Raw genomic sequence first — 12,492 nt, 5'->3', positions numbered from 1 at the left:
CTGTCAACATCTATCTCCATCTGTTTTGATATCTTTATCTCTTTTCATTTTCCGATGAGATTTTGGCTTTAGAAAGGCTTTAGCACTTGCTTGTATAAGTTATACAGTAGGGAAAAATCAGAGCCTTTTATTGTAAAATTTTCCTTAAGTTGAGATTATCAATACTGGTGAGGTTCATAAACAAAGAATGGAAGGCTTGATGCTTGCATGCATGATGCATCCCATAATAAGATTGATGAGAATGCCAATCTTGTCTCTTTACCTTTTTTGTGATGATCCATGGAATATTCCCTTATCTGGTTCATGATGTGATCCTCATTCTGACATCATTGAGTTGTTTGAGATCATAGATATAACCCCTCAGAGTATATGGTGGTTCATACAAGTTGCAATATTATGATTTAGTCTGGAGGAGAGGAGCTGTAGATATTTTAATGAATAGAAGCACCAAGTTGAAATTATTGTTTATTTTCTTTCTTTTTTTTTGACAATTGGAAGCTGGCATCATTGTTGATTTTGTTACCAACAGAGTTGTCCATTTATGAAAAGAGAAGAGTTATTCCAATAAATTCAATTATTAGAGGATGATAAAGTGTTGCTAGGTACTTGCTCTGTAACAGTGCATGACCTTCTAGAGGGGGATAAGGTGAGGATCAGGGTCAATTGGGGTGGGGTGTGTAATAAGGAAGATCCGTTAGCATTCCTGCAAGGGCTGAAGGGAGGGTAGTCCTTAGGGTTATAGAGAATTCATATTAAGAGCAAGTACTAGGTGGTTTTAGACGGATGCTTTCTTCCTTGGATGGCCACTTGGTTCTTCAACATTTAATTAAAAAAGCAAGATCTTTGGCATAAAAAATGAACCTGTTAGAAGAATCCTAAGGTCCATGGACATGGACACACCTGTAGATAGGCTAGCAAGAGGAATAGATGGAAGGAGTTTGTTGTGTTTGGATAGTACAATTCACAGTAAGCTAGTCTTGATTGTATTATATCTTTTTGAGAAACAACCTACCTTTTTCCAACAAAAAGAAATATGTGTTCACATTATGGCAGTCTGAATTAGTTTTTACAAGTATGCTACTATATGCCCACAGGTGTGGATGTGGGCTTACACCACATGATTGAAGATACATCACACTAAACATGGCTGTCATGTCACATGGAATTATCATGCAATTCAGCTGCCCCACACTCATCTGACAGTGTTAAACATTTCAGTTCTACACTGGTATGTAGCAAACCAATCCTTCCATGTGGAACAATGGTAGCCCATTTGTTTAGATAATATGGAAGGCTTGTTTCCTTGTAGGTATTATACTCAGGATGTATAAATAGATGCTAATAATGCTGTCAGCAAGGATGTTTATATTGGAAGGAATTATTAAATAGTGCGAATGAATAAGTTGAGGAATGTGGTTGCTAATAAGACAAGGGTGCATTTATTGGAAACTTCACAACTCGCCTGTATCTAAAGGAATTTAAAAGTGGCATCCTATTTAAACATTTTATTCCTTTTAGTTGTCAACATTTTATTCTCTAGTACAACTGGGAAATGACTTCACAGATTTTCTTTATAAGCATGTGGTATTCAGATTGAATATGTATTAAGGCATGGAATATTTTACTGCCCTTTTTCTTCTTATATTGTTGCATTTCCTCTCTCTCTCTCTCTCTGTCACTCTCACTAATACAACTTTTTTGCACCAATTCCTCCCATCCCAAAGGCAAAGAAAAAGATGTCCCAACATTTTCTCTCAGAAGACATGGGTATAGACCTGGCAATTGAGTTGGCTGGGTCAGGTTCGGGTTGGGTCAAAGGCACTTTGGGTTGCTTTCGGGCTGGGTTGTCAGATGCTAGACCCAGAGGCACTTTGGGTTGATTTCGGGTTGGGTTGTCAGATGCTACACCCTAACCCTAAATGTTCGGGTTAGGGTTGACCTATGGGTCAATTCTGGTCATCCCAAAAAATAACTGAAATTTTAAAAAATAAAGAGAAAATACATGAAAATGCCAAAATTAAAGGAATTAACCTTAGAATTTCAAAAATAAAGTAAAGAAGCTTGAAAATTAACAATTTAAAGAGTAAACAAAAACAATAAAGAGTAAAGACTAAATAATAAAAATTAAAGAGTGGAAACCTCTAACATTGCATAAAAAGTCCCAATAAAACCTGACAATTGGGTCAGCGGGTTGACCCATGACCCAATCCAACCCAACTCAGTTTTTTCCGGGCGGGGCCGGGTTGGGTCATTCTCAAATTCAATTAGTAGCTAAATATTGGACCCTAACCCTCTTTTTTCAGGTAGGGTTGGGTCGGGTTCTCGGGTTGGGTCAACTTTTTCCCAGATCTACATGGGTATATATATTATTGATATGATAATTTGTGGGATTTCTCAACTTTTTCCTGTTTTCTTTTATCTATTACTATTGCCATAATTTGTTGTGATTAGAAATAATATTCATTTATTGTGATAGCTACTGTTCTATAATGTTTTTGGATAATAAGTTCTGTTTTGTTGGCTTTTCAGGAGGATACCCATCTCCACTAAATTATCATTTCTTCCCAAAATCTTGCTGCACGTAGGTATTTCTTTACTATATGTCTCATTTAACCAAGCCTCAATTTTAAATTTTGTCCAAGAATATGTAAAAGCATTCACCTAAGGAATTTTCTTTTACTGTATCGTTCATCTTGTTGGTTGCAGGTCTGTTAATGAAGTCATCTGTCATGGAATTCCAGATGCCAGGTATATATTATTTTTTAAATAAATAACATTGAATTCCATTGATGTTAGAAGAGAAAAACAATACTACAATGCTCCCCAAATGCTTGGAGAAATAGTAGACACCACAGTCATGGTTTCTGATCTGGTTACGGATTAAATAACCACTCAGCCCTTGCTGATCAGAAAAAAAAAGAACTGATCAGGCCTTTGCGCCTGATTTTGGGTGCTGCATGGTGTAATCCATGTAAGAATATTTGAATCCTAAAGACAATGGGGTGATAATTCTCAAGTATAAAAAATAGTTTAATGTCTTTTCTTTTTATAGACATAAATGTATTTGTTGATGAGGATTTAAGGGGCTGAACTGATGAACCAAAGTTGCATGTGTAATTATTCATCAAATAAAAAAGTTGCATGTATAATTGTATCTAGTAAGCAATCAGAAGGATAAAGGAAAAACATACAAGAAAAGAATGATTGATTGAGATTTGTTTTTTCCAATCTGTGCTGGACATATCAAATTTGCTTTCCCTCTTAACCTCTACTGTAATGGAAAACCAGAAACATAGGAACTGAAAATATTGTCTTCAAGCATCTGCCTATTCTGTTCCTTGCAAATAGTCTGGGACAAAGCAAGGGGAAACAGGATACGCAGAATGTTTCCCCAAGACTGCACCTTCTCTTGATCCAGATAATGATCAATCATAGTTGTCAAGGCGATGCCTAGTTAGGTGCCTAGGTGACAAGTTGCCCTTGGAGGCTCACCTCACCCAGTCACCAAGCAGTTTTATATACTGTCTTATAAAATACTTTTATATTGTTATTTTTTTGTGATTATAATTATAAAATAGACATTATTAAACAAAAATATTCATTTTGTTTTTATAAACTAATTTCTTTTTATTATTTTCTTGTTTGTTAGGGTTTAGTCAACACAAACATTGATAACTGCTGTATTGAACCCTCAGTATCTTCAAAATCTGAACCAATAAGGGAAGAACTTAAAATTTTGTCTAACCAACACATTTCTTCTTCTACGTCTTCTTCTTCCACCTTTTCTTTTCTTCTTTTCCTATAACAAAAACAGGGGTTCAGCCCCTATACTTTTTTGAATTTTCTTTTCTTTCTTCTTTTTCTTCTCATAAATATGTTGATTTTCTAGACTTAAACATGAAGTTTCTAATTTTCTTATGAAAATTATGGATAGTTGTTAAGGAAAGATGGTTATGGAACCTAGGGAACTACCCTGGATATGTGGTTTTTACTTAAAAAAAATCCATTGCCTAGGCAACAAGGCACTCCCCCCCCCCCCTGTCACCTAGCCTCGCCTTGGCGCCTTGAAAACTATGTGATCAATTCTACCTTTCTCATTTAACCAGACACATCCATAAAATGGAGCCTCAGTTATACTTTGTTTGGTGCCTGCAATATTTTCTTTCTCATCTGGTGTGTTCACCCATTAGTCCTTTTCTTATAGGAGATTGGAGGACGGTGATATTGTAAATGTCGATGTGACTGTCTATTATAAAGGTGTCCATGGTAAGAAGCTTTATGTTGGTCATTGATTCATTTGGATAGCATGCTGATATGTTCTGAAAAGCTTTATATTTGACTATTTTTTGGACAACCATACAGGGGATCTTAATGAGACATACTTTGTGGGAAATGTTGATGAAGCATCTAAGCAGCTGGTTCAATGTACTTACGAGTGCCTGGAGAAAGCTATATCTATAGGTATGCATTTGATTCATGTGTTACATACGTGTTTGTTATTCATCTTAGTATTAAAACTAATGGTTTCCCATTTGATATTGCTGTTAGTATTCAGCACCATGACTTTTTTTTTTCAATTAGTAAATTCTATTAATCACATAATCTTAAGACTCCAAATTTAGCTACAATGCATAGAAAAATTAAGACTAAAGAATATATAACTTTGTACTGCATTGCATTGGACAAGGTTATGACTTGCAGGATATCAGAGCAAGCTGCATATGGAAATCTAGGCACTTTCAGTTCCTATGGCTTCATAACTGAATATGATAAAAAGGTTACAAGTTGGACTTTCTCGTGGGGATATAAAGATGCATAGATCTTATCGATTAATACAATAAATTTTTTTCTCTTGGGTAATGTTGGTCTAAAGGTCTTGTGCTTCTTCAGTATAACATTCTATTTTTTACAAGCTTCTTACCCTATTTAAATTTGGTTTAATAGGTAATGGATTAAAATGCAGGTACTGGATCTAAGCTGATGGTGCTAAATCCATCTCTAGGTGTTTTTTTTTGACATACATCTCTAGGTGCTGTCACTTAGGCTTTGTTTGGTTTGAAGGAAAAGTTAGGGAAACCTATACAAGGTTTGTATCCCTACCTTTTCCTTAAAAACAAACACAGCCTTAGAGAAATCTAGCAGTGCTGATTCCATTAGGATCTTTTTTTACAACAGATACATTTCTTTGTTGAGTACTAGGTTATTGAATCTGTGTTATTATCTTAGATTTTCTTTTTTTATTGTTCATACTTTCTCTTTTCATTGTTGAATCATCAATAACCTTCTCCACTTGTTCTTTTCTCTTCTTACCTCATTGTTTTCCTTTTATTTCTGCTATTTTTCATTACTGACTGCTAAGTTATGCAATATTCTGATAGTAGTTCAACAGTCACCCCCATTGGTCATTTCCTAAACATTTCACTAGCAATTTCAGACCATTTTTATGCATGTTTCAGTAGTGTTTCCCCTTGTTTTCTTATTTTCTGGAAATCTTCCAAGTTCTGTCCACTCCCTTTTGTTGCCAATACTTAAGCCAAGTATTAAAGGAAGATAGTTGGGGACCTCGTAGTGTCTAATTCCAGCTTGATCAAACCTTTTACAGCCACCTCAATTAGATGCTGTTAGGATCAGCCCTGCATTTGTAATGATGATGATATCATGATACTAAAATAATTAGGATAAGGCTTTTCTGAGTTTAGTTGTGTTGTGCCTTGGAATTTAAGAAGTCATGCACTTATATTCAATTATATGCTCTGCAACTTTCTTTCCTCTTCAAATTAATATTTATTACTCGTTGGAATTGTTCATTCTTGGAAGGAGTGATGCATCATAACTGAATCAATTCCCAACCCTCCTTTTCCTCCTTTTTGTTGAGGGGATTACCTGGCCTTATTGATTGAATGCATTATAATTTCTTGTTTGTGTTGAAACTTTCATAATTCATACATTCTTGGTCTCTGAATCAGATTTCTGGAATTTATGCTTGGTTAGTTTTTATTATAAATTGTTAATCTATTAGTAGAAACTTAAATAATTGCATTCAATAAAACAGCACTCAACAGAGTGGAATGGTAGAACGAGTTTCATGTAGCCTATCTAGGACTTGGGAAAAGTTTTGTTAAGTTAAGTTAGAAATTTAAACTGATCCTGAAACTTTGTACTTTCCTGATCTCAGTTAAACCTGGAGTACGTTTTCGTGAAGTGGGGGAAGTCATTAATCGACATGCTTCAATGTCAGGGTTCTCTGTGGTAATATGCCTACATTTTTTGCAATCATGACTTGATACCTTTTCTCTTAAAGTAACCCAGCAAATATCTGTCACATTCTTATCTATGGGATCTTGTAAAACAGGTGAAATCATACTGTGGTCACGGTATTGGAGAACTGTTCCACTGTGCCCCTAATATTCCACATTATGGAAGTATCCTTACAAGTTACAAAGCAGCCTATTATTTTCCTTACATATTCCTTTTGTTTTGTGGATCTTCTCAGAAAAATAACCTGTGTTATTTAGTGCCAAATGCCAACTTAGGATTATGTATTGTGATTTGGTTCATTGCTCTCAGCGATTTCTCCTTTAGTTTTATGTTTGCTAACCTTAACCCAGACAGGAAACAAAGCTGTTGGTGTGATGAAAGCAGGACAGACGTTTACCATTGAACCAATGATCAATGCAGGTACATTATGAAATTTAAGGAAATAATGGGCTCTTGTATTTAACACTTTTAGGTTTGATAATAGATGCTAAAATATTTTCCTTTATAGGAGTCTGGCGTGACCGGATGTGGCCTGATGGATGGACAGCTGTTACTGCAGATGGAAAACGCAGTGCTCAATTTGAACAAACACTTCTGGTAAAATTTTAATTTTTAATAGGGTTTAACTATAAATCCAGAAAGACATGATACCAGAAAACTTACATCCAGTCAACCAGTTTCATAAAAGAAGTGAATGGTCATAGCTGTTCTGGTACCATGCCTTTCTGGTATCATTGATTTTTCCCTTTTGAATATTCCTATTTGACTGCAATGATGATTTTTTGTCTTCGAGTTTTGTTCTTGCTTACTTAGGTGGCATTTGGCGAGTCTTTCTGGATAGATCTTTCAACAGCCCTGTAGGCAAGAAGACACACTGAGATTTTGGGTCTTGTCTTTAAAGACCAAGATTGTTTGGTAATGTCTTTGTCTACCGGACTGTTAAAAACAGCTGAGAAGGCCATTTTCAGCATGGAAAGACCAAAAGCTTCATTTGAAGCATGGTAATGTCTTTGTCAACCGTGCTTGTCTTCGGGTCTTTTGGTTTACACGATACCGAACAGGCAAAGACCATTTTTGGTCTTTTGAGCTTCCTGCAGACCAAAAGACACATAAACACCACCTAAGTTTTTGAAATTAAGCTACTGTTTGAAATTGATACAAGTTGTTTTATCTGTTTGAGAAATAAATAAAATAAAACAAAAAGTCAAAAGGATAAAGGTATAGATGATCTCAAGTTTGTGGCTTATTGATCTTCTTATAGTGGAGCTTCTCAGGAGCTTCCTGCAAAGAGTTTGTATCATCCTTTGTTTTCTTTGGATAGATGATACTGTTTTATTAAAAAGAAGGGTAAATTCCAGATTAGTACCCTGTACCTTAGGGGTAGTCTCAGTTTAGTACCTGAACTTGAAAACGTGCTACTGCAGTACGAGAACTCCCAAACTGCCAGTTTAGTCCAAAATCATTAAGCAACATTAAGTGACATGTGAAAGGACGCAAATGCCCTTCAGGTGTCATCTAATTTTCTTATCAACCAACCAAATGCCCAAATCTCTTAAAAGATGACAGGGAAGCAAATAGATAGCCCTCATAAATCTCATTTCCCAAAACAAGCGTCAGTTACCACTCCCACATAAACCCACTTAAACAAAACTCATCCAGATAAAAGTTTACTGTAGTAGAGTAAAGAAAGAAATACTGAATGCAAATAGAAACTCAGGCACCCAGAGAAGAAACAAAGAAATCAGAGAAGGAAAAAACATAAAATGGCAAGCATTAGAGAAAAAAATCTCCTGGAACAGTACACTCTTAATGTTCACGAAAAAGGAAAGGAAAAAAAATCCCAAAACCCACTTTAGAAACCAAGAGATGAGTGAGAAAAAGGAAAAACAAAAAGCCAGGGAAATGAGCAAATGTGAAACAGAAACCAAAATACCTCCCTTCAACACAACCAATTTCTAATAATAATTGTTTAAAAAATGTAATTTATAATTAGCTTTTAACTTCTAATTATAATAATTGTACCTCCTCGAAACAGCCCTTCATAAACAACTTAACAAAAATATCGGCAGTGGTTGAAACCACATCCATCTCAGAAACTTTACCAACAATCCAGGCATGTCAATGCTTTCCCAGCACAACTCTGGTCTCTTTGTCCCTAGATTGTGATAATATAGTAATCAAGAACAATTAAATAAAAGACCTGCTCCACCTGATTGCATGAATCTGCTAGATTACTTTTGTACTTGGGTTTTACTTTTTCTTCACATTTGAGATAGAGGGAGAGGGAAGTGCACAATGTGTACGAATCTGTACATTACGGCTGGGGTTCCACTGTTTTTTGGCTTGTTATTTAATTGGGCAATTTGTTCAGAAAGGGGCAGAAACTGGATTTAATGGGTGGCTGAGTCTCTGCCTCCCTCACCCTCCGTATACATATTGAAGACTAACGAGTAACAACCAACTAGAGAAGGTTTCTGGATAGGCATAAGTGAGGTGATAAGTCTCTTCAGTTTCCACCAAAAGTTTTAGTTGGAATAGTTAATTAACTCAGAGAATATTATAATTGGACAATTGTTGATGGTTCAGAATGGGGATTATATCATTTTGCTTCTTATTTTAATCCTCCCAAACAAAAACTTTTCTCCTACCTTCATTCTCTTTGAAAGAAGTTAGGGATAACATCACTCTACTTCCTATTTACTTGTCAAATACAAACAAAACAAAGTTGAACTTGATTCTAAATCCGACCATAATTTGCTTTCATCCCATTTGCACTCCCATGTGTATATTACACTATTGCAAATTTCATTTCTACTGCAAACAAATTGAGCCTAAGGCTCAGTTTGCAAGGAGTACAAATACAAATATGTACAATACAAATACATACAAAATAATACAAAATATAAGGTTTCGTACTCTACATATTTGCATTTGTACTCCTTCCAAACTGAGCTTAAGGCTCAGTGTGGAAAGAGTGCAAATACAAATATGTATGGTGCAATTACAGGTTTAAAATAGAAATACACAATACAAGGCTTTGTACCGTACATATTTGTATTTGCACTATTTCCAGTTTGGGAAGACTGAAGAGTGTAAATACAAATGCTGTCATTTTTGTGAAGCCCAAGGAGTTTTCTTTCTCTATTCAGACCCTTAACTGCCAACCTTATGGTGTTTGGGTCTCAAGAAACAATAATTGCACCTTGAAAGTCTCCAAGAGATGCCTCTCAACTGCAGCAGCCACTTTACAAGGAATGAAAAAGCTGATAGGGTTCTTCTCTGCCTGGGAGCATAAAAGGCAAGTGATTTTTGTATGGTCCATTCCTCCTTTATTGAGGTTGTCAACTGTGAGGCATCTACAACAAGCAGTCTGAACCCAGAAAGCTAACTTTAGAAGGTGCTGCTGACTGCCATACACTTTTACAAGGAAAGGGGCCATTTTTGTTGTTGTTTAGCCTGAGCTAGTTGTGAATGCTCCCTTATGATCCCACAGCCTTGTTCTTGAATCTCTATGAGATGAGATGGGCTCTTGTCTACTAAGCAGTAACTATAGCATACTATACCAGAATGATAATTCTTCAGCTTTAGGTGAGCATATTTTCTTCCAGTCCACCACAGGAAGCCCTAATTGATTTTTCCAAAATGTATGCTACATTGGCACTTCTAGAAAACAGAAGAGATACAGTATTTTGGTAAGCTTGAGAGTACATTTGCCAAAAGAGTGAGTTAGCAACTTTTTGATTGATACCTGTTTTCTCAAGATGCCAATATCTTATCAAGCCTGTCAATTATTGGGTCTCAGATGGTCTTGGAGTTGTATTTTGCCCCCAAAAGATGCTTAGATATTTGCATGGCAGGGTCCCCACATTTCAGCCCAAGCAAGAAGCCGAAAAATTTAAGTTCTCTTCCTGAAACTTGCATAATCTCACTCTTTGAATTCGAAGGTCTAAGTCAACGTCAAACCACCTTAGAATACAACTAGGTTTTCCACTCGAAATATCATTTGTACTTGAATTATCATTTTGCACAAAATGAATTAATGGCCTTATATTTTGTGGTTAGAATAGTGATTGTAAAAAACGAATTTATAGAAGTCGTACTCACTGTATATAGGCTATAAAAATCCAAGTGGTTATACTTTTGTTTTGCCTTTTATTTTACTCGTTTTTACAACCATAAATTCTTCTTTTGTTTTGAGATTCTGATTGTAAATATAATTAATGTGGCACTTTGCTAAATCTCGCAATAATGGATACTTATAATTAACAATTATAAATATGTGATTTGAAAAGATATACGCTGGTATCATGTTTTGAAACAAGATATCATGGATCTATGCTAGCTACCCTTGTATTTGTGATTTTTGATCAATGCTATGCCTAAAATTATTGCTATACAATCCCTTTCGCCTTGATATAAGATGCATGAAGTGTCTCCATTGAACTAGTTTCAAAAATTTCCCTTGTACGTGAAAGCTCTCGACATGGGTTGAATGAGAGTCATGTCCATTGAATCACTGATTTCTTTATCGTCTTCAAGACGCCAAGCAACTAAACTTTTACATGTCACTTTGATTTGTAGATATACTATCTCAATTGTTTTGTTCAACAACTATGACTTTTTGCTAAAGAGATGGGGCACTTTGAATGTACTACTTACCCCAGATCTTGTTTTGCAGGTGACCGACACTGGAGTTGAAGTTCTTACAGGACGGTTGCCTAGTTCGCCCAAGATGTTCCCTTGGCTCAGTGCATGACCACCCCAAGCTCAGTAGCAGTTTGATGTAGGTTACAATCGGCGGATAAGAACTGAAACCAGCTCTTAATGATACAGTCATGTCAGAGAATGGATTGGCACCATTTCAAATGAAGCAAGTAGTGATTAGATGGGTCCATTTCACATCATAGATCACCTGCTTGTAGGATTCAAGCGTTAACTCTTGGAGCAATTGTGATCAATGGGCTGTTAAGCTACATGTTCTTTTACGCCCAATTGGGTTTGAGTATGATATCCCATGATTTTGCGACTGCTGTTTTAAACATTGAGACATGTATGCACCACTGTCGAAGAATGGCCAATCTGTAATTTATCTTAAAATAAAATTGGAGATGCGTGTTTTTCTCTTTCTTGAACTATGTGACAAATGATGAAGTGGCACTTTTCCTACCATCTTTTCTGCCCTGGGAATTGCACTATTCTGTACGGCAATGTGCGCTGGAAAGCTCAAGTTAATGGAGGTAACAGTGTTGGTCTTGGATTAGTTTTTTTTGGATAAATTTCTTAAGTTGCCCTTATGGTTTAGCTAATTGATTAATTGTACCTTTAGTGTTTGAAAATTGATTAATGCTACCTCTACTCTTTCTCACAATTGATTAATATTTCTCTTACAGTTAGCGTCTGTTAACAGAGACGAAAAAGACTATTTTACCCTTTATTCTTCAAAGTTTCAAAGTAAAACAGGAAAAAGGGAAAGAAACGCTGAACTCAGAACTTGTATCCCCATCACTTTTGCACCTAAAAAGCCCTTTGATAACATCAGCAACAATGAACACCGTCGAGTTGATGGCGGAGAAAGCAAAGGGATGAAACGACAACAATGAAGACCCCTTTGTCTGTATGGATTTTATGACGGATAAAGCAGAGAGGCCTTGTGAGAGCTGAACGTTGTGAACCATGGGTGTGGATTTGATGAATGCCAAGCTAGTAACGAGAGTAGACTTATTTAATGTAGCCTGAGATGGAGAATTAATGCCAACATGGGAACAAAGGATGATAGAGGAGTAGGGGAGAGATTTCAATCAGTTTCAATCATCGACTACTAGCTTCGAGCGGCAATGACGACCGGGGATATAACAGAGTTTAGTGAGAGGAAATAATTTGTTCTGCCTGCCGGAGAATCTATGATTTGTCGTCGCTATGACGTCTAGCTCAACTTCGGGAGTTTAAAGATGATGGTGAACAATGATCCAAAATGCAAAAATAAATGAGGGAAGGGGTGGGAAAAAATATCGGGAAGATGAGGGAGAGAGGGGAAGGAGAGAGAGGGAGAAAGAGAGAAGTCGGTATTGAGAGAGAGAGAGAAGGCATTATATCGTGTTCAAATCCGCCGCTGCAATGAGTTAAATATGCGGTGGCGATGACCCCTCTTTGAACGAAAACAGAGAGTGTCGCTGCAATGAGTTACATTACTTTTCATTGCCGACCTCTGCTCGAACCAGAAGCAGCGATGGCAAT

The 12,492-nt window shown here is 36.3% G+C and overlaps 1 protein-coding gene across 2 annotated transcripts in view; it reads left to right on the top strand.

Annotated features, from left to right (window-relative positions):
* MAP1A (methionine aminopeptidase 1A) overlaps window positions 1-11,424 on the top strand; it is a 31,979-nt gene extending 20,555 nt beyond the window's left edge. For both annotated transcript variants that reach the window (XM_010265896.3, XM_088895748.1), the window contains 9 exons: window positions 2,530-2,581; window positions 2,707-2,748; window positions 4,205-4,266; window positions 4,363-4,461; window positions 6,176-6,249; window positions 6,353-6,422; window positions 6,613-6,678; window positions 6,767-6,855; window positions 10,937-11,424. In XM_010265896.3, coding sequence (XP_010264198.1) covers window positions 2,530-2,581; window positions 2,707-2,748; window positions 4,205-4,266; window positions 4,363-4,461; window positions 6,176-6,249; window positions 6,353-6,422; window positions 6,613-6,678; window positions 6,767-6,855; window positions 10,937-11,014 — 632 coding nt within the window. In that variant the 3' untranslated portion in view covers window positions 11,015-11,424. The remainder of the gene's footprint in view (window positions 1-2,529; window positions 2,582-2,706; window positions 2,749-4,204; window positions 4,267-4,362; window positions 4,462-6,175; window positions 6,250-6,352; window positions 6,423-6,612; window positions 6,679-6,766; window positions 6,856-10,936) is intronic.
* Window positions 11,425-12,492: the final 1,068 nt, after the last annotated feature.

The sequence above is a fragment of the Nelumbo nucifera genome, chromosome 1 (genome assembly GCF_055504915.1).
Source record: "Nelumbo nucifera cultivar China Antique chromosome 1, China Antique-T2T, whole genome shotgun sequence".
Classification (NCBI taxonomy): Eukaryota; Viridiplantae; Streptophyta; class Magnoliopsida; order Proteales; family Nelumbonaceae; genus Nelumbo; species Nelumbo nucifera.
The sequence above is the reverse complement of the archived record's forward strand: the minus strand, read 5'-3'. Positions and strand labels throughout refer to the sequence as shown.